Source organism: Palaemon carinicauda, chromosome 1 (assembly GCF_036898095.1).
Source record: "Palaemon carinicauda isolate YSFRI2023 chromosome 1, ASM3689809v2, whole genome shotgun sequence".
Taxonomy (NCBI): domain Eukaryota; kingdom Metazoa; phylum Arthropoda; class Malacostraca; order Decapoda; family Palaemonidae; genus Palaemon; species Palaemon carinicauda.
Window position 1 is genome coordinate 98499954 of NC_090725.1, and position 21333 is coordinate 98521286.

General features: G+C 49.6%; 1 protein-coding gene across 1 annotated transcript in view; it reads right to left on the bottom strand.

Annotated features, from left to right (window-relative positions):
- The window catches only part of LOC137650048 (kelch domain-containing protein 4), a 160481-nt gene that overhangs the window by 85909 nt on the left and 53239 nt on the right, over positions 1 to 21333 (bottom strand). Inside the window, exon 4 of the mRNA XM_068383081.1 lies at positions 13775 to 13893. Coding sequence (XP_068239182.1) covers positions 13775 to 13893 — 119 coding nt within the window. The remainder of the gene's footprint in view (positions 1 to 13774; positions 13894 to 21333) is intronic.

Genomic DNA, 21333 nt, shown 5'->3' on the forward strand with positions numbered 1-21333 from the left:
GCAGTCAGACGAAGCGCGGGGAGGCTTTGATGAACATCCTTTACGTGGGGCTGACGTAAGAGATCTACCCTTAGAGGAAGACTCCTTGGAATGTCTACCAGCCATTGAAGTACCTCGGTGAACCACTCTCTCGCGGGCCAGAGGGGAGCAACCAACGTCAACCTTGTCCCTTCGTGAGAGGCGAACTTCTGCAGTACCTTGTTGACTATCTTGAATGGTGGGAATGCATACAAGTCCAGGTGAGACCAGTCCAGTAGAAACGCGTCTATGTGGATCGCCTCTGGATCTGGGACTGGTGAGCAATAGATTGGGAGCCTTTTGGTCAACGAGGTGGCAAAGAGGTCTATGGTGGGTTGACCCCAAGTCGCCCAAAGACTCTTGCACACGTCCTTGTGGAGGGTCCATTCCGTGGGTATCACCTGACCCCTCCGACTGAGACAGTCTGCCAAGACATTCAAGTCCCCCTGGGATGAATCTTGTCAACAGGGAGATGCCTCGATTTTTTGACCATATGAGGAGGTCCCTTGCGATCACGTACAGCGTGTGGGAGTGAGTGCCTCCTTGCTTGGAGATGTACGCCAAAGCTGTGGTGTTGTCTGAATTGACCTCTACCACTTTGTTTCGAAGAGTGTTCTCGAAATTCATCAAGGCCAAGTGGACTGCTAATAGCTCCTTGCCGTTGATGTGCATGCTCTTCTGAACTGAGGTCCACAGACCGGAGCATTCCCGACCGTCCAGGGTCGCACCCCAACCCAAATCCGACGCGTCTGAGAACAACACGTGGTTTGGGTTCTTGACTGCTAGGGACAGGCCCTCTCTCAGACTGATATTGCTGTCCCACCAGTTCAGGCATGCTTTTACTGGTTCGGAGACCGGGATTGATACCGTCTCTAAAGTCTTGCCCTTGTTCCAGTGAGAGGCTAAATGGAACTGGAGAGGCCGAAGGTGCAGTCTCCCTAGCGAGACAAACTGCTCCAGGGATGAGAGAGTCCCTACGAGACTCATCCAACTCCTTACTGAACAACGTTCTCTTTTCAGCATTAGTTGGACTTTGAGCAGGGCTTGTTCTATTCGGGTGGCAGACGGAAAAGCCCGAAAAACTAGACTGTGAATCTCCATCCCCAAATATAGAATAGTCTGGGATGGGATCAGTTGGGACTTTTCTAAGTTGACCAAAAGTCCCAACTCCTTGGCCAGACCCAACGTCCAATGTAGATCCTGCAGACAGCGATGACTGGACGATGCTCTGAGAAGCCAGTCGTCCAAGTACAGGGAGGCTCTGATTCCCGATAGATGAAGGAATTTTGCCACATTCCTCATGAGCCTCGTAAACACGAGAGGAGCAGGACTGAGGCCGAAGCACAGTGCTCGAAACTGGTACACCACATTCCTGTAAACAAACCTCAGAAACGGTTGGGAATCCGGGTGTATAGGAATGTGGAAGTACGCATCTCGCAGGTCGAGAGAGACCATCCAGTCTCCCTCTCTGACCGCTGCTAAGACGGACTTCGTGGTCTCCATCGTAAATTTTGTTTTCGTAACAAAAACGTTGAGCGCACTGACGTCTAGCACTGGCCTCCAACCTCCTGTATGCTTTGGGACTAGGAAGAGACGGTTGTGAAACCCCGGTGATTGAAGGTCCGAGACTTTCACCACTGCTCCCTTCTCTAGCAACAGAGACACTTCTTGATGTAGGGCTTGTCTCTTTGACTCCTCTCGATACCTGGGAGAGAGGTCTATGGGAGTTGTTACTAGAGGAGGTTTGTGTACAAATGGTATTTTGTAACCCTCTTTGAGTAACAGAACAGACTCTTGGTCTGCACCCCTCTTCTCCCAGGCCTGCCAGAAGCTGTTCAATCTGGCCCCTACCGCTGTCTGAGGCCGTGGGCAGTCAGACTCTGCCACGGGAGGACTTGGCTCCTCTCTTCTTACCTCTCTTTCCCTCGGCACGAGAGCCTCCCCTGCTGGGAGCTCTGCCACGAAAGGGCGGGATAAATCTAGACGCAGGAGTCTCGATCCTGGGTCTCACAACAAAGGATGAAGAAGGAGCTCCCTTGCGAGCAGAGGACGCCATCAGGTCATGTGTGTCCTTCTGCACAAGCGAAGCAGCTATGGCCTTAACCAGCTGTTGTGGAAACAAGGCAGCCGATAAGGGAGCAAAGAGCAGTTCCGATCTCTGACAGGGAGTAACTTCTGCTGAAAGGAAAGAGCAAAGGGTTTCTCTCTTCTTCAAGACTCCCGACGTAAAGGTGGAGGCGAGCTCATTGGAGCCATCGCGGATGGCTTTGTCCATACAGGACATGATAAGTAAGGATACATCTTGGTCAGCAGACGAGATCTTCCTACTTAATGCTCCTAAAAACCAATCAAGAAAGTTAAAAACTTCAAAGGCCCTGTATACGCCTTTAAGTAGATGGTCAAGGTCCGAGGAGGACCAACAAATCTTCGAGCGTCTCATGGCCAGGCGACGGGGAGAGTCTACGAGGCTTGAGAAGTCACCCTGGGCAGAGGCAGGGACTCCCAAGCCGAGAACTTCTCCCGTGTCATACCAGACGCTCGATCTAGAAGCAAGCTTAAAAGGTGGGAAGGCAAAGGCCGTCTTCCCCAAACTCCTCCTGGTATCCAACCAGTCCCCTAGAAGACGTAAAGCCCTCTTAGAAGAGCGAGAAAGCACTAGCTTAGTAAAGGCAGGCTTGGTAGCAGCTAAGCCTAGAGCAAACTCAGACGGAGGCGAACGAGGAGCAACAGCAACAAAATTATCTGGAAAAAGATCCTTGAAAATCATCATGATCTTCTTAAAATCTATCGAAGGTTGAACAGCCTTAGGTTCTTCTACATCTGACAAAACGTCCAAAGGATTATCATTAGGATGAGGGTCAGCAACGTCCTCATCTGAAGGACCCTCGTCCGACAACTGATGAGTCTCAAGCAAGGGAGAGACCTGCCTTGGTGGCAATGCTTGTCAAGCAGAGTCCACACGCACAGGAGCATCAGTAGCAGTCCAGGACGCTACGTCATGTAACTGCTTAACAGACTGACTAGCAACAACAACAGGAGCGGGAGGACGCTTGACGTCAACTCGAGACTGCCTTGACTGCCTAGATTGAGCAGTTAAAACAACTCTTGACTGCGGTGCTTGACGCTCAACGTCAAAACAAGTCAACTTAGCTGGTTGGCGAACGTCCTGAACGTCAACACGAGCATGCGGCAGCGGCTGAACGTCCACAAGCGGCTGAAAGTCAACACGGGACTGCATCGAGTGAGGCTCTACGTCACGTGACTGACGTGACTTTGTAACGTCAACGTCAACAGGACGAGCAAAGGCTCGTTTGGGCGGCTGACGGCCAGGATCTCGATCAGCTAAACGGCGAGGATCATCGTGAACCTGCTCAGCAGTATACAGTACTCCTCCATAAGAGAGGCAAGCTTAAACTGCATATCTTGCAGTACAACCCATTTAGGATCAACGGGAGTGGGTGCGGTCCGAGACGAGGGTAACGTCTGTGACTGCAAAACATTGCCTACACTAAGACTCTCGGAGCCTGTGTTACGCTTCTGTTTAGGCGGCGAGCAGTCTTCTGATGACTGCACAGGGTCAGAGCTGTCCCAATGGCTACAACCAGGACGCTGGACCTGTCCTGAAGGGACTGACTTCCGCTTTAAGGGTCTCGAAACCTTGCTCCACGGTTTCTTACGCGAGAAGCCTTCGGATGACGAGGAGAAAACCGCCTCGCTCGTCTTATGGTAGGGGCGGTCTTGACGAGACACGCCCGAAACCATAGAGGGAACGTCTGTTCGTTGGTTAAAGCCTCTCGTCCCCATAAGTCCTACGACATTACTTCTCCCTGGTGCATGGGAGCTTGCAAGAGGTCTCGGACTAGGCGAACGACAGGCACGAACAGACGAACCCTCGGTCGCAACACTGATAACACTTTGCGCACTAATCACTTTATCCCCACGATTTTCTAATGTGGCACTCTGACACTTTAACTCTTTTACATCCGCCATGAGTTGATTACGGTCCGTAGCTAAAGATTCAACTCTCTCGCCCAAAGCTTGAATGGCACGTAACATATCCCGCATTGATGGTTCATGAGTGCTAGTAGAAGGTTCAGGCACAACTACTACTGGGGAAGGATTAGGTTCAGGGGCATGGGAGGAGGAAAATTCTAATGATCTAGAGGAACTTCTCCTCACCCTATCTCTCTCTAGCTTACGAGAATACTTATCAAACTCTAGCCAGTCGAATTCCGAAAGTACCACGCACTCATCACACCGATCTCCTAATTGACAGGTTTTACCCCGACAATTAGAACACACAGTATGTGGGTCGAGAGAGGCCTTTGGAAGACGTTTGTTACAATCCCTAGCATTACATTTACGAAATTTAGGAATTGGAGAAGGGTCAGCCATTTTGAAAAGTCAAAGAAAGTCCAAAAACAATCCAAAGTCATCAACAATTAAATCTATCCAAAAAAGAGTTCAAGAGTTTAAATTGAAGATAAAAACACCTGCACTGCGAAAGCTCAAAACCAAAAAGAAGTACTTCACCAAGACTGACGAAAAACTCCAGGTTAACAGCGGGTAATGGAATCAACTTGTCGACAAGACCGACAGAGAAGAACTGGAGCTTTTTACATGTATATGCGGTATCTGGCCGATAGTTGGCGCTGGTGGGCACACCCGCAACCTTCATGGCGATCGCTCGCGAGTTTTTGTGTTTTTCTGTCGAGCCGCCGAAGACGTCAGCTATTATATATTCACCGGCTAAGTTTAATATTTAAAAATAATACTCATAGAGTTAGGACAGCAAGACAAAAGAAAGTTGATAAAATTAGGAGAAGGTCGAAGAAATATTGAGCAGAAGGAATTTAGATTTGAACTTGGGGAGTAATTTCCCCAAGTTCGAGAGCCCTCTTGCCCGTCATCAAGTTTCAGCACGGGAATGAAATGCCGTGCTGAAGATCAATGACTTCATCAAGCCATTCCCTCATTAAGAGGATATGGAATCCAGAACTGGAGGAGAAAATACCTTTATCTTTGTTCAGTTACATTGCTGACATGACTATATTTAAGTGACCTTACCATTTCCAAATTCTAAACGTACTAACTTTTTGCTGAGCTCAACTTTTCATATACGCATTGAACTTTTAATATGATCATGAAACATGCTTCCCAGAGGGGATTGTGAGGCCTATGCCATCCTCACTAGATTTTAAAAGTAAACACTGTCCCCTGTATGATATATAAAGAGAAAACGAATCAATATCATCTAAAAACAATTTCTAAGCTTGGATTTTCTCTTAAATATTTTTTAAAAGATTTCTCAGCATTAATTCTACCTATTTGATGAGCTATAAGATAATACCAATTTGTGTGGAAAACATGGATGGACTTTCTAAGGAATCAGTCATCTCGTCAGATAAGCCCAGACTTCTTGGCTTCCTTTTTGGTTCACCTCTTTGGGGAGAGAAAGTTCCTTCCATCAACAATATTGTCACATAAATCAGCTTAATAGAACCTCTCAAACATGCTTTTGACAAGGATCTAGGCTCAAAACTTATTTCACAACATCACCCAGTCGTTTCTTTGCATAGACCATCTTCACCCACTCTCGTTCTGTTCTTTCTTGTTCTCTGGATAAGGTGCTAGAGTTTGTGGCTAAGTTAGAGAATTCCTCCATCTCCCTTAAAAAATAATTACAAAAAATCACAAATTTTAAGTAATTTGTATTTTTCCTAACAGTACTTACCTCGAACTACTTTCTTAAAGAGTATCTGGGATCTCCTCCCTAATCGACCAAGAATTTTGCGCAGTTCCCCATATCTCCGTTTTCCCTTGTCGGATCCCTCCGTGGCGGATGGATACATGCCCTGAGGTGACCCAGGGTCAGCGTGCGTGGGTGCGCTACTAGGTCTTTGCCGCCAGTAAGCATATGTGTTCTACTTCGAACTCCTGTAAGTCACCCGGGGCAGGAAGGTGGGCAATAACCCGAAAGTAGTTCGAGGTAAGTACTATTAGGAAAAATACAAATTACTTAAAATTTGTGATTTGTTCAAACACGGAGTACTTACCTCGAACTACTTTCTTAGGAGATTTACACTTTAGGAGGCGGGGGTGGACTTACGGACCGGAAGACCCACCACTACCATCCCAGGACACGGGACCTTATTTCCTTTCCTCACTGGGCTATTTTTCCCTGTTGGAGACCTTGGGCTTATAGCATCTTTCTTTTCCAACTAGGGTTGTAGCTTGGCTAGTAATAATAATAATAATAATAATAATAATAATAATAGGTCCAGACCACACAAAGAACAGGGTAGGAGAGTCAGGGGAATCACGCAAATGTCTACTTGTATGTGTAACTCACCTTTATGCATAACCCAGACATGGGCTTCCACAACATCCATCTCTCACATGAGAGGAGGGAAGGAAAGGGACAAAGGGTAGCAAAGAAAGGGGAGTAAAAAGGAAACTTGTGTCGCTTGCAATTACTTCCCTCGGGCTACCCGGGGCTTTAGCCCTAAACTTGTTGCAGGACAGAAATCACTGGCCCAATGGAGAAGGTGTCCAGGGACTTCCTCGTGCAGTCTTTCAGGTAGTGGGCCGTAAAGGTGGACTGCCTGGACCATGTGCCTGCTCGCATGATTTAGCCTACTGCCATGTTGCTGTCAAATGCCAAAGCAGTGCTAAGACCCCTAATATCATGGGGCCGCGGGGTACCCAGGATTGCAGACCCCTCACTGGCGTAAGTTCTCTTGATGACTTGCCAAAGCCAGAAGGAGATCGTGTTCTTTGACACTGCCTTCTTTACTGGGCCTGAGGAGACAAACAGATTTTTGATGCCCGGCCGGAGTCTGGCTGTCCTGCTAAGGTATTTTCTGACTGTTCTCACTGGGCACAGGAGCAAGTCTTCCAGGTTGTCCGAGCAAGGGATCGCCGGGACCGAGAACCCCTCGAACCTCGGGTCTGCAAAGGCCGGGTTCTGTGTTTTGGCCACAAATTCAGGCAGAAACTTAAAGTACAGGTCCTTCCACCCTTTCGAATGCGAGACCTCGAATGACAAGCCGTGGAGGTCACTCACGCACTTGGCTGAGGCCAGAGCCAGCAAGAACACTGTCTTGAGGGTGAGGTCTTTACCTAGGATATCCTTGAGGGGTTCGAAGGGAGGCCTTGTCAGAACCTTGAGAACCTTGACCACGTCCCACTGCAGGACCCGAGAGACGCGGGGGGAACAAGACTGCTCGAAACTTCTGATAAGCATGGAAATCTGGCCAGATGCTCCCAGGTCGATGCCTCTCAATTGAAAGATCTGCCCCAGGGCCGCTTGGACCCCCTTGATGGCTGGAATGGAGACCCCCAGGTCGTCCCTCAGGTAGACCAGGAAGTCTGCAATCTTGTGGACTGATGCATCCAGAGGCCTCAGATTCTGCGTGGCACACCACTTCACAAACGTGGCACACCACTTCACAAACGTGGCCCACTTGGCCTGGTACACCGCAATCGAGGACTTCCGAAGATACCCTGACATCTTTGAAGCTGTCTTCTCCGAGAATCCTTCTTTCCTTAATAGACGCTTGATAACCTCCACGCGTATAACTAGAGGCACTGAGGGTTTTCGTGAAACCTCCGAAAGTGGGGCTGGTGCAGCAGATCTTCCCTTATTGGTAGGGGCCACGGAGGAAGGGTGGCCAGGTTCTGTAGATCCGCGAACCACTCCCTCTCCGGCCACCAGGGCGCTACCAAAGTCATCATTGTAGCCCTTGATTGTCTGAGTCTGTTAAGCACCTGCCTGAGAATCCCGAAGGGGCGAAAGGCATACGCGGCGAGTCCGTCCCAAGAGTGCTGGAAGGCATCCTTTAACGCTGCTGCCGGGTCTGGCACAGGAGAACAGAACACGGGGAGCTGTGTGTTGAGCCTTGTGGCGAACAGGTCTATCACCAGTAAGCCCCACAACTGTAGGACCTTCTGGGCCACTTGTGGGTGTAGGGACCACTTCGACCCCACTACTTGCCCTGCTCTGCTGAGGCCGTCGGCTAGAACATTTCTTTTCCCCGGAATGAACCTGGCTGTGAGAATGATGTGTTTCCTCTCGGTCCATTCCAGGATCCGAGCCGTGAGATCGCACAGCTCCCTTGACCTCAAACCTCCTTGCTTCTTTATGTAGGCCACCATGGTAGCGTTGTCGCACATGAGGGCTATTGTGTTTCCCTGTAGACGATGAGCGAATATTGCGAGGGCCTTTTGAACTGCCAGGAGCTCAAGCAGGTTTATGTGGAGGAGTTTCTCCTCTGGGGACCACTTTCCCTCTGCTGTCTCTTCAAGCAGATGGGCTCCCCACCCCTCCTTTGACGCGTCCGTGAAGAGCAACATCTCCGGAGGAGCGGATGCAAACAGCACCCCTCGTAGGGTGTTCGCCCTGTCGGACCACCACAGGAGCATGTTTCTGGTGGCTGGAGTCATCATGAGTAAGGACTGAGGCGGGTCTCCTGGTGACCAGAGGTCCTTCAGATTCCACTGGACCGGCCTCAGCTTGAGCCTCCCATGAGGAACTAGCTTCTCTAGCGAGATCAGGTGGCCCACGAGTCTCTGCCAATCCTTGGCTCTCATTGGCGCATTTGCTAGGAATAGTCGCATTATATGGTCCAGATTGTCCAGCCTCTCTTGAGAGGGGAATGCCCTTGCTACTTGGGAGTCCAGGACCATCCCTAGGTACGTCATCCTGGTGGTGGGAACCAACTGGGACTTCTCTAGATTAATGGTAATCCCCAGTTCTCTGCAGAACTGTAACAGCTTTGCCCCCCTGCTCCTTTAAGGCTGCCTCTGAGGCTGAAAGAAGCAACCAGTCGTCGAGATACCTGATCAGCCTGATGCCCTGCTTATGTGCCCAGGCTGATACTACGGTGAATACCCTCGTGATCACCTGAGGAGCCGTTGACAGGCCGAAGCAGAGGGTCCTGAACTGTAGAGACTGGGTTGCCCACTTCATCTTGAGGAACTTCCTGCTGGAGGGGTGTAGAGGGATCTGAAAGTAGGCGTCCTTGAGGTCCAGGGGCATCATGAAATCCCCTTCCCTCAAGGCTGCCAGTACCGACTTCGGCATGTCCATCTTGAAGGACGTCTTCTTGATGAACTTGTTCAGGGCCGAGAGGTCGATGACTGGTCTCCAACCCCCCGTAGCTTTCTCCACCAGGAAGAGCCTGCTGTAGAACCCCGGGGAGGATTCCCGGACGGGTTGCAGTGCTCCTTTGTCCAACATGACCGACACCTCCTGCTGCAAGGCTGCTCTCTTCATGTGATCCTTGGGGGCCAGCCACTCCGCCCGATTCTCGGGAATCAGAGGGGGAGGCTCTGTCAGGAAGGGAATCCTGTATCCCTCCCTGAGTACTGTCACGGTCCATGGGTCCGCACCGTTGTCTTGCCATGCATGTCAATGTGATTTGAGGCATCCCCCCACCTGTGGCGTGGGAAGGTGTAGGGGGCCTCTCTTCCTATCTCCTTCTGGGGAGACGGTTTGAGCGACCTCGTCTCGAGCCCGAGTATTTTTGTTTAAAGGAGGCCTGGGCTGGGGCACCACCTCTGCGAGAGGGCCGCGAGGACTGATGCCAGGAAGGAGAGGGGGCCTCCTGTCTAGCTGGTGGCGTAGGCGGGTAGGCCCCGTCCACAGACAGTCTTCTATGTGGAGGGCGTCTTGCTGCTGGCTGCCTAGGCTGAGCCAAGTCTTTCAGTTTCCCCACTCTTTCCATGGTTTCTGCTACCGTCTGTAGGGGGAACAGGGTCTCATCCCACACCGGAGCATTCCTCAGGAATTTGGCCTCATGTTCAGGGAGTCTACGGGGGAGCCTGTTAAGCACCGTATCTCTCCTTCTTAAGATCCAGTTTGCTGTCTGAGTCAAAGATTGGAACGTTAAGAACTTCATGTATGAGCTCATGCAATAGAGCTTGATTCTCCGGCACCAAGAGATCGTGGGAGAGTTGAAAACCTGCTAAGGTGCATGCCCACCAGTCCAACCAGGAGGCCACATCGATGATGTCCTGAGACGTGTCCTCCGCCTGAGAGAAAACCACTGGGGCGGTAAGGATCCTGTCGTCTCCACTGCCTTGGCTCAGAGCCGCGACGGCTTCTTCCATAGTCCGAGGCCCCGCAGGCAGTCCGTCTGGCACATAAAATTTCTTCTGGGTCCTCAGTCCAGGCAGGAGCTTGAAGGATCCTTGGGCCCTGAGGGAGTTCTTGTGCCCCGAGACAAACCGGTCGACGTGGTCCATGCCCAGGGACACGTCAGGAGCCACCGGTAGGGTCAAGGATGGTTTCTGCTGTACCGGGTTGTCTACCATCCTACCCGAACCCGAAAGCCAGGCCTGCTCTAAGGACGGTTTGGGCTCATCTAGCCTGTGGTGGTGCTGAATCAGTGCCAATACTTTCCTGTAAGAGGATACTTCATCAGGAAAACATTCTCCCATATCAATTAAGCCGGCTACCACTTGATCCTCCGTGTCGGCTGTATCCTCGATCACGGATGGATCCGTGAGGGCGTCCGTATCCCTGACATCCGGCCGGCTCAATGGAGCGGCTGCCTCCATCACGGATGGAGCCCTCTAGGAGAAGGTGGCCGTCATGGGTCTACCCCCTCCCGGAGGAATCTGTGGAGAGTGACTGCCCTGCTGTGACCGCGGCTGCATCCAATGCTTGGATGGAGCCGGTAAGACTTTGGGTGTGGGAACAATGCTGCCGGGCTGAGCCAGCGGCTGCCTCCGCTGAACGGATGGAGCCGGTGACTTACCGGGCAAGGGCAAGGATAAGTTAGCGCTAACAGTTGCATCCGAAGCGTGGACGGAGCCGAACAGACACTGGGCAAGGGCACGGGAGTGGCTCCAGCAGCCGCCGAGGCAGGCACTGGAGCGGCAAGAGCCCTGTTCGACCCGTGAGGGAGAAAAACTACCTTACCTACTTTTGCCCTCTTCTTTCTGGAACTCTTCTTCTTCTTGCTCTTCTTCTCTGCAACTTTGGCCTTCTTCCTAGAGGGGCCTGAGTTCGAGCTAGACTTCTTCCTCTTCGACTTCTTTTTCTTTTTCCTCATCTCCCGGTCACTGGAGTCTTCCGACGATGAAGAGCTAGAGGACGAGGTAGCGTCCGAGGAAGACGAAGAAGAGCTATCCGAGTCCTCTGAATCCTCTGTCACCAACATGGGGGCTTGCAATTGTGCTACCGGGGTGACGGGTTGCATGAAATCAGGCGGTAGTACAACGGAAGGCGCCGAGCATGAGTAGTGACCCATGTGAGGCAAACCAGCCAGAAAACTCTTTTTCTTGCCACATGGGTGACCTGAAGGGCGTCCATGGCGCCGTCCACACAATGGAGTCGGGGTCTGAAGAGCACGTGGCTCGTCTTTCTCGGTCTTGATCACCTCCTGAAACCACTGTACCTGAAAAGGACTGCCACGATGGGGGGGGGATGGAGCTGGTGTTCCTGACCTCCCCCAAACCGGGTCCTCACTCGAGACAGGTCCTGCGGGCACCAGACCCTCGTCTACAGAAAGCACTTCCATCACAACAGCTGACTCCACACTCGTATGCATGGGCACAATGCAATTAGATTTGTTAAAATCAGACTCATGGAGAACAGCAATGGGCTGTTTCCCCGCAACGGACTTACCTCGTCCCCTACTCTGGGTAGGGGAAGGGGAAGGGGAACCACTCTCCGAAGGAGCTGAAGTTGACGTTAACGGCGAACCGAGACCAGTCTTCCTCGGTGACCACTTCGTTGCTTTCTTCTTTATACCGAATAATGTCCACTGAAGTTCCGGCCAGGACGAACACTCCGGACATGTGGAAGCCGGCGAGCACACTCTGCCCCGACACGTGGAGCACAAAGTGTGCAAATCGATATTCAACTTAGAGAGCCATGCCCCGCATGACTTACCGGCCTTGGGCCCGGGACAACGACGTTGGGATTCCATAAGGGAAATCACAAGCAACACAAGGAAGGGATATGAGCGGGAAAACACAAGGGAACACGTGGAACATAATGGTGGGTCGGACGGGATGTGAGAGAGAGCGGCGAGATATTATCTACGCCGCGACCAGATGCTTACAAGCGACAAAGACCTAGTAGCGCACACACACGCGCTGACCCCAGGTTGCCTCAGGGCACGTATCCATCCGCCACGGAGGGACCCGACAAGGGAAAATGGAGAAATGGGGAACTGCGCAAAATTCTTGGTCGGTTAGGGAGGAGATCCCAGATACTCCTAAGAAAGTAGTTCGAGGTAAGTACTCCGTGTTGGAACAGGTCATGTTTCTAATAGCCTTAGTCTCGGACAAATGGGTCAATGAAGTGGTGGCCTTTCAGAGGTACCAGAAGGTCATTACAATAATCCCACTCGTATTCTAATTGTAACCCAAGGTCTCCTTTTCCAAGCTAAAAAAATAAAAAAGTAACTTCAGAGATCATCTATACACCTCTGCTCTCAAGTCAGGAGAGAGTAAGCTCTGTTTTGAATCGACCTTACAACAATATTTACAGATATCCACATCTTTAGAGGTAGTTTGTTTCAAAATACCCAGACCAACAAATCCTTTGCAACAGAGACTATACATATTTTGAGGACCTCCATTATAAAAAAAACTGATACTGTCTCCACAATTAAAACCCACGATGTGAGAAAGATTGCTTCTTTATTAGAGCGCTTTGCTCATATGCAATTTCAGGACATCCAGTTTTACTGGTTGGTCTCAGCATGGGGTGTTTAATAATAGCTTTAGAATTATTAAACACTACCTGAAACAAATCCAAGCAGTACAACATTCATGTGTGGTACTTGGCATATTTGTTGTCCCTACAGGGCTAGTCAACCAGACCCTCCCAGAAAAGTAGAATATTGGAATGTTGAACATACTCCAATCATCAGTAAGCCCCATGAGGCGAGAGTCAGACTTGTTAGATTTTCCTTTTAATCCAGGAAACATGTGCTTGTGTTGTAGGTCGTGCTTGGTTATAGACGGTTGTCCTGGAAAGGGCACAAGTATACTTATTAATACTCTGGTACTAAATCCTTGGGGACCATACAGCACTTTAAATCCAAAAAAGGGTTCTGACAAAAGAAAAACATTTTTGGGGAGGCACTAGAACCCTCCTTACTCCCAGGCCTTGTGCAGTGGAGTGGAGAAATTGTTTGCATGCCTTTGATTGCAGATGGAGATTAAGCATTAGTTGATGCGCTTGTAGGCTGGCAGATCAACTGGGATGTTGGTTTCATATTATGAAGCGCATAGCATATTAATGACGTCTTTCATGGCACTCAAATTTCACCTAAAGGGGCAGTGTGTCAAGTTCTAATGTACTTGAACTTAAGGGTCTCATTATATACACCAAGTCTGAGCTTTAAACATTGATGCACTGGACCTAGAGCTAGCGAAACAATATTTCTTTGGTATCTATAATGTATTGGATTCCCTGTAATAGCCTTTAACAGGAAAGTTCTTGAAGACCAGACAGCACCTCCTCAAAATAAGCTTTCAAATTCGTTAAAACCCATATTTTACCAGACTTAAATTACATCACACGGCACTGAAAGTAGTAATATTCACCAGACGTAAATCATACCTAGCATTAACTTTCTGCGCATTGAAAAGAAATGAAGTACAAATAAATATATACACATATCTTCACATCAGAAAATCTTTCTCGTTTTGTGTAAAATACTGATATGATTTATATTTATATACTGTATGCATATCGATGGAAAAGTAATCAAAAAATTCTTCTAACACTTACCCAATCTTCTCCCACTTTTTGGAGTTGAAGTGGAAGACCCACAAGTCTTTAAAATGATGAAACTGAGATTGACTATGAGATGTGAATTCCCCACCAAAGATCCAAAGCTGCCCTCCTCCCTGAAAAATATGGAATTATATAGTCATTAAAAATCAATGTCTAAATAAATATACTGCATGTATATAACCAATAAATATAGGACTGAAAATGAATATGAGTAAAACTAAGATAATGTTCAATGAAAATGCAGAAAACAAGACCAAAATCAAATGAAGGAAAAGCATGGGATGTAGAGCATTTGATAAACAAAATGAGATTATGATAAGTAAAATGCCCCTTTCTTTTAAAAGAAAAGTATGTAAGGAGATGGTTCTACCAGTATTAACTTATGCATCAGAAATTTGGACCCTTAGTAAATCATTAGAATATCCGCTAGTTACAACTCATAGAGCTATGGAAGATTAATGATATGAATTACACTAAGAGACAGAAAAAGAGCAACATGGATATGAGAGCAAACTAAAGTAGAGGATATTCTAACATGTAAGAAAAAGAAATGGACATGAGCAGGTCATAAAATAAAAATGACAGACAATAGATGGACATTAAGAATAACATAATGGGACCCTAGAGATTGTAAAAACAAGCAGGGGAAAGAAGACAAGACAATATATATATATATATATATATATATATATATATATATATATATATATATATATATATATATATATATATATATATATATACAGTACATATATATATATATATATATATATACAGTACATATATATATATATATATATATATATATATATATATATATATATATATATATATATATATATATACAGTACATATATATATATATATATATATATATATATATATATATATATATATATATATATATATATATATACTGTATATATATATATATATATATATATATATATATATATATATATATATATATATATATATATATATATATATATATACATATACACACACACACACACACACATATATATATATATATATATATATATATATATATATATATATATATATATATATATATATATATATATATATATATATATATATATATATATCACAAATTTTAAGTAATTTGTATTTTTCCTAACAGTATTTACCTCGAACTACTTTCTTAGGAGTATCTGGGATCTCCCCCTATCCGACCAAGAATTTTGTGTAGTTCCCTCTATCCCCCTTTCCCTTGTTGGGTCGCCCCGTGGTGGATGGATACTCACCCTGAGGCGACCCTGGGTCAGCGCACGAGTGTGCTGCTAGGTCTGACTCGACAGTAAGTATATGTGAAAATACTATTCGAACTCCTGTAAGGCACCCGGGGCAGGATGGGCGGGCAATAACCCGAAAGTAGTTCGAGGTAAGTACTATTAAGAAAAATACAAATTACTTAAAATTTGTGATTTGTTCCACCACGGAGTACTTACCTCGAACTACTTTCTTAGGAGACTTATACTTTAGGAGGCGGGGGTGGACTTACAGGCTGGACGACCCGCCATACCGGTACGTGATACGGGACCTAGATAGGAGGCTAGGTCCAGGGCAGGAGAGTCAGGGGAAGCATGCAAAAGCCTACTTGATTGAAGTCACCTTTATGCATAATCCGGACATGGTCTTCTACAACATCCATCTCTCACATGGGAGGAGGGAAAGGTAGGGGACAAAAAGGGTAGCAAGGAAAAGGGGAAGTAAGGCGGAAACTTGTGTCACTTGTAATTACTCCCCTCGGGCTACCCCGGGGCTTTAGCCTTAAACTTGTTGAAGGGCGGAAATGACTGGTCCGATGGAGAAGGAGTCCAGGGATTTCCCCAAAGAGTCTTTCAGGTAGTGGGCTGTAAAGGTGGACTGCCTGGACCATGTGCCCGCCCGCATGATTTGACCTACTACCAAGTTCTTGTCGAATGCCAAGGAGGTGCTAAGCCCCCTAATGTCATGGGGTCGCGTCTTGCCAGGAACTGCCGACCCCTCACTGTCATAAGCCCTTTTGTGATTTGTCGAAGCCAGAAGGAGACTGTGTTTTTAGACACTGCTTTCTTCACTGAGCCTGAGGAAACAAACAGACTTTTGATGCCCGACCGAAGTGGGTCTGGCTGTCCTGTTAAGGTACTTCCTGATTGTTCTCACTGGGCACAGGAACAAGTCTTCCGGGTTGTCTGAGTGAGGGATCGCCGGGATCGAGAACCCTTCAAACCTTGGGTCTACGATGGCCGGGTTCTGTGTATTGGCCACAAAATCAGGCAGAAACTTAAAAGCCAGGTCCTTCCATCCTTTCGAGCGTGAGACCTCGAACGACAAGTCGTGGAGTTCACTCACCCTCTTGGCTGAGGCCAGAGCTAGTAAGAACACTGCATTGATGGTGAGGTCTTTATCCAGGATAACTTTGAGAGGTTCGAAGGGTGGCCTAGACAAAACCTTGAGAACCTTAGCCACGTCCCACTGCGGGACCCGAGAGGCAAGGGGGGAACAAGATTGCTCGAAACTCCCGATGAGCATAGAAATCTAACGAGAGGCGCCCCCCAGGTCAATGCCTCTGAGTAGAAATACTTGTCCCCGTGCTGCTTGGACCCCTTTGATGGCTGAAATGGAAACCCCTAGGTAGTCCCTTAGGTAGACCAGGAAGTCTGCAATCCTGTGGACCGATGCATCCAGGAGCCTCAGGTTCTGAGCAGCACACCACTTCACAAATGTGGCCCACTTGTCCTGGTAAACCATGACCGAGGAGTTCCTAAGATAACCGGTCATCCTCGAGGCTGTCTTCTTTGAGTATCCTTCCTTCCTAATAGATGCCCGATAACCTCCACGCGTGTAGCTGAAGGCACTGGGGGTTCTCGTGAAACCTTTGGAAGTGGGGCTGGTGTAGCAGATCTTCTCTTATCGGCAGAGGCCACGGAGGAAGGATAGCCGGGTCTTGTAGGTCCGCGAACCACACCCTCTCCAGCCACCAGGGCGCTACCAAAGTCAACCTTGTATCTCTTGACTGCCTGATCCTGTTGAGAACCTGCCTGAGAATCCCGAAGGGAGGAAAGGCCTATACGTCGAATCCGTCCCCAAGGTTTGGAAGAAGTCCTCGAACGCTGCTGCTGGGTCTGGCACAGGGGAACAGAACACGGGGAGCTGTGTGTTGAGCCTCGTGGCAAAAAGGTCTATCACCAGTGAGCCCCACCTCTGGAGGACCTTCTGGGCTACCTGTGGGTGTGGGGTCCACTCTGACCCCACTACTTGTCCTGTCCTGCTGAGGCCGTCGGCTAGAACGTTCCTTTTTCCCGGAATGAACCTGGCTGTGAGGCTGATGTGTTCCTTTTCGGCCCATTCCAGTATTTGAGACGTGAGGTTGCACAACTCCCTTGATCTCAATCCTCCTTGCTTCTTATGCCACCACGGTGGCGTTGTCGCACATGAGTGCTACCGTGTTTCCCCGGAGACGATGTGCGAACCTTGCGAGGGACTTTTGGACTGCTAGTAGCTCGAGCATGTTTATGTGAAGGGTCTTCTCCTCCAGGGACCAATTTCCCTCTGCTATTTCCACGAGCAGATGGGTTCGTCACCCCTCCTTTCATGCGTCTGTGAAGAGCAACAGCTCTGGAGGAACGGACGCCAATGGTACCCCCTTTAGGGTGTTCGCCCTGTCAGACCACCAGAGGAGCATGTTCCTGGAGTCCGGAGACATCTTGACTAGTTCCTGAGGAGGGACTCCCGGTGACCAGCGGTCCTTCAGGTTCCATTGGACTGGCCTCAGCTTGAGCCTCCCCTGAGGAACCAACTTCTCCAGCGAGACCAGGTGGCACACGAGCCTCTGCTAGTCCTTGGCTCTCATTAGCGCACCTGTCAGGAATGGTTGAATAATTTGATCCAGGTTGCTCAGCCTCTCTTGAGAGGGGAATGCCCTTCCTAATTGGGAGTCCAGGACCATCCCTAGGTACGTCATCCTGGTGGTGGAGACTAACTGGGACTTTCCAAGTTGATGGTGATCCCCAGTTCCCTGCAGAACTGCAATAGCTTCGCTCCTTGCTCCTTTAAGACTATTTCTGAGGCTGAAAGCAGCAACCAGTCGTTTAGGTACCGGATCAGCCTGATGCCCTGCTTGTGGGCCCAGGCTGATACTATGGTGAACACCCTCGTGAACACCTGAGGAGCCATTGACAGTCCGAAGCAGAGAGTCCTGAACTGCAGAGACTGGGATCCCCACTTCACTCTGAGGAACTTCGCGCTGGAGGGATGAACAGGGATCTGAAAATAGGCGTCCTTGAGATCCAGGGACATCATGAAATCCCCTTCCTTCAAGGCTGCTAGCACTCCTTGAGCCAGCATATTTCTGTCTAAAGGAGGATTGGGCCGGGGCACCGCTCCTGCGGGAGGGCCGCGGGGATTGCTGCCAGGAAGTGGAGGGGGCCTCCTGTCTAGCTGGTGCCGTAGGTGGGTAGGCCAAGTCCGCTGATGGTCTCCTATGGGGAGGACGTCTTGCCACTGACTGCCTGGGCTCCACTGAGTCCTTAATTTTGCCCACTCTCTCCATAGTTTCCTCTACTGCTTGCATGGGGAACACGGTCTCCCCCCCACACCGGGGCATTCCTCAGAAACTTTGTTTCCCATTCGGGAAGTCTACGGGAGATCCTGTTAAGGACCGTGTCCCTCCTCCTTAACACCCAGTTTGCCGTCTGGGTCAGGGACTGGAAGGTAAGGGACTTCATCGCATTTCCTCCCGTACGAATGAGTTCTTTAGAATGGCCTGGTTCTCTGGTACTAACAGGTCGTGAGATAGCTGGAACCCTGCCAGGGTGCACGCCCACTAGTCCAGCCAGGAGGTCCCATTGACTATGTCTTGCGAGGTGACCTCCATCATGGCGGCCACCGCTTGAGAGAAAACCACTGGTGCAGTGAGGGTTCTGTCATCTGCACTAGTTTAACGTTGCAACGGCCTCTTCCAACGAGCGGGGACCTGCATGACGTCCGTCTGGAACATAGAATTTCTTCTGGGTCCTCAGTCCCGGCAGGAGCTTGAAGGACCCTTGGGCTCTTAGGGAGTTCTTATGTCTCCCAACGTATTTATCGACGTGCTCCATGCCTAGTGCCACGTCCCGCGCTAGCGGTAGGGCCAAGGATGGTTTCTGCTGGCCGGGGTTATCCACCATCCTCCCCAAACCTGAAAGCCAAGCCTGCTCTGACGACGGTTTAGGCTCGTCTAATCTGTGGTGGTGGCGGACCAGAGCCAGGACTTTTCTATAGGACACTTTGCCGGGGGAACACTCGCCCATGTCTAACAAGCCCTCTACCACTTTATCCTCCAAGTCGGCGGCATCCTCGAGCACGGATGGATCCGTGGGGGCGGCTGTATCCCTCACTTCTGGCTGGTCCGATGGAGCTGCTGCCTCCATCATGGATGGAGCCGCTGGGATGGAGGTAGCCGTCATGGGTCTAACCCCTCCTGGGGAAATCTGTGGGGTGTAAGTACCCTGATATGCCAGCAGCTACCATCGGTGCTTGGATGGGGCTGGCGTGGCAACGGATATGGATGCCACGCTGCCGGGCTGAGCCAGCGACTGCCTCCGCTGGACGGATGGAGCCGGTGACTTGCCGGGCAAAGGCAAGGTAAAGTTTACGTGTGCCAACGGCTGCATCCGACGGGTGGACAAAGCCGAAGAGGCACTGGGCAATGCGGGGGCGGCTCCAGCGGCCACTGAGGTAGGTACTGGAGCGGCAAGAGCCTTGTTCGACCCGCTAGGGGGAAAGCCACTTTGCCTCCGTCACGGATGGAGCCGCCGGGACGGAGGTAGCCGTCATGGGTCTACTCTCTCCCGGGGAAATCCATGGGGTGCAGGTACCCTAATATGCCAGCGGCTGCCTCCAATGCTTGGATGGGGCTGGCGTGGCAACGGGTATGGATGCCATGCTGCCCGGGCCGAGCCAGCGGCTGCCTCCGCTGGACGGATGGAGCCGGTGACTTGCCGGGCAAAGGCAAGGTAAAGTTTACGTGTGCCAACGGCTGCATCCGACAGGCGGATGAAGCTGAAGAGACACTGGGCAAGGGCGCGGGGGCGGCTCCAGCGGCCACTGAGGCCGGCACTGGAGCGGCAAGAGCCCTGTTCAACCTGCTAGGGAAAGCCACTTTAGCCCACTTCCTCTTGGAGGAATTCCTCTTCTTGCTCTTCCTCCTCGAAACCTTGGCCTTCTTCCTCGAAGGGCCTGTGTACGAGCTCGACTTCTTCCTTCTAGCCCGCTTACGCTTCCTTCTCGTCTCTCGTTCGTTGAAGTCCTCCAACGAAGATGAACTGTAGGACGAAGAATACTCAGAGGAGGAAGAAGAAGAATAGGAGCTAGCCGAGTCCTCAAAGTCTTCTGCCAACAACCTAGGGGCTTGTAATTGTGCTACCGGTGTGACGGGTTGCATGAAGTCCAACTGTAGCGCTGCTGAAGGCGCCAGGGGCGTGCGTAGAGCCTTCCGAGAGGCGAACCAGCCCGAAAATTCTTCCTCCTGCCCCATAGGTGACCTGAAGGACGTTCTAGGTGCCGTCCACACAATGGAATCTGGGTCTGAAGAGCCTGTGGGCTGCCTTTCTTTGTCAAGCACACCCCCAGAAACCGCTGAACCTGTAAAGCACTGCCACGATGGAAGGGAAGGAGCCGTACCTGACACTGGGTCTTCACTCGAGACGGGTCCTGCGGGCACCAAAACCTCGTCTATAGCACACACTTCCGCCACACTAGCAGACTCCCCACATTTCTGCATAGACACAATACAATCTAAATCATCGACATCAGACTCATGGGGAACGGTAATGGGCAGCTTCCCCACAACTCTGGGTAGGGGAAGGGGAAGGAGAACCTCTCTCCGACGGAGCTGAAGGTGACATCAAGGGCGAGGAGACGCCTGGCTTCTTAGGCGACTTCGACGCCTTCTTCTTTTCATTGCGTACAAGGCCCACTGTAGTACAGGCCAGAACGCACACTCCGAACGTGTGCGGATCTACATCGGGCTTAGAGAGCCACGGTCCGCAAGACTTACCGGCCTCAGGCCCGGGACAGCAACGCTGAGATTCCACAAGGAAAGCACTAAAACACCAAAAAACACAAATAACACAGGGAAAGGATGTGAATGGTAAGGCACAAAGGGATGGGGAAGCATAAAGGAAACATGTGGTAACACAAAGGCGGGTCGGACGGGATGTGAGAGAGCGGTGAGATGATATCTACGCCGCGACCAGATGCTTACTGGCGAGTCAGACATAGCAGCACACTCTCGTGCACTGACCCAGGGTCGCCTCAGGGCGAGTATCCATTCACCACGGGGCGACCCAACAAGGGAAACGGCGTTAGGGGGAACTACGCAAAATTCTTGGTCGGATAGGGGGAGATCACAGATACTCCTAAGAAAGTAGTTCGAGGTAAGTAATCAGTGTTGGAACAAATATATAAATATATATATATATATATATATATATATATATATATATATATATATATATATATATATATATACATACACATATATACATATATATATATATATA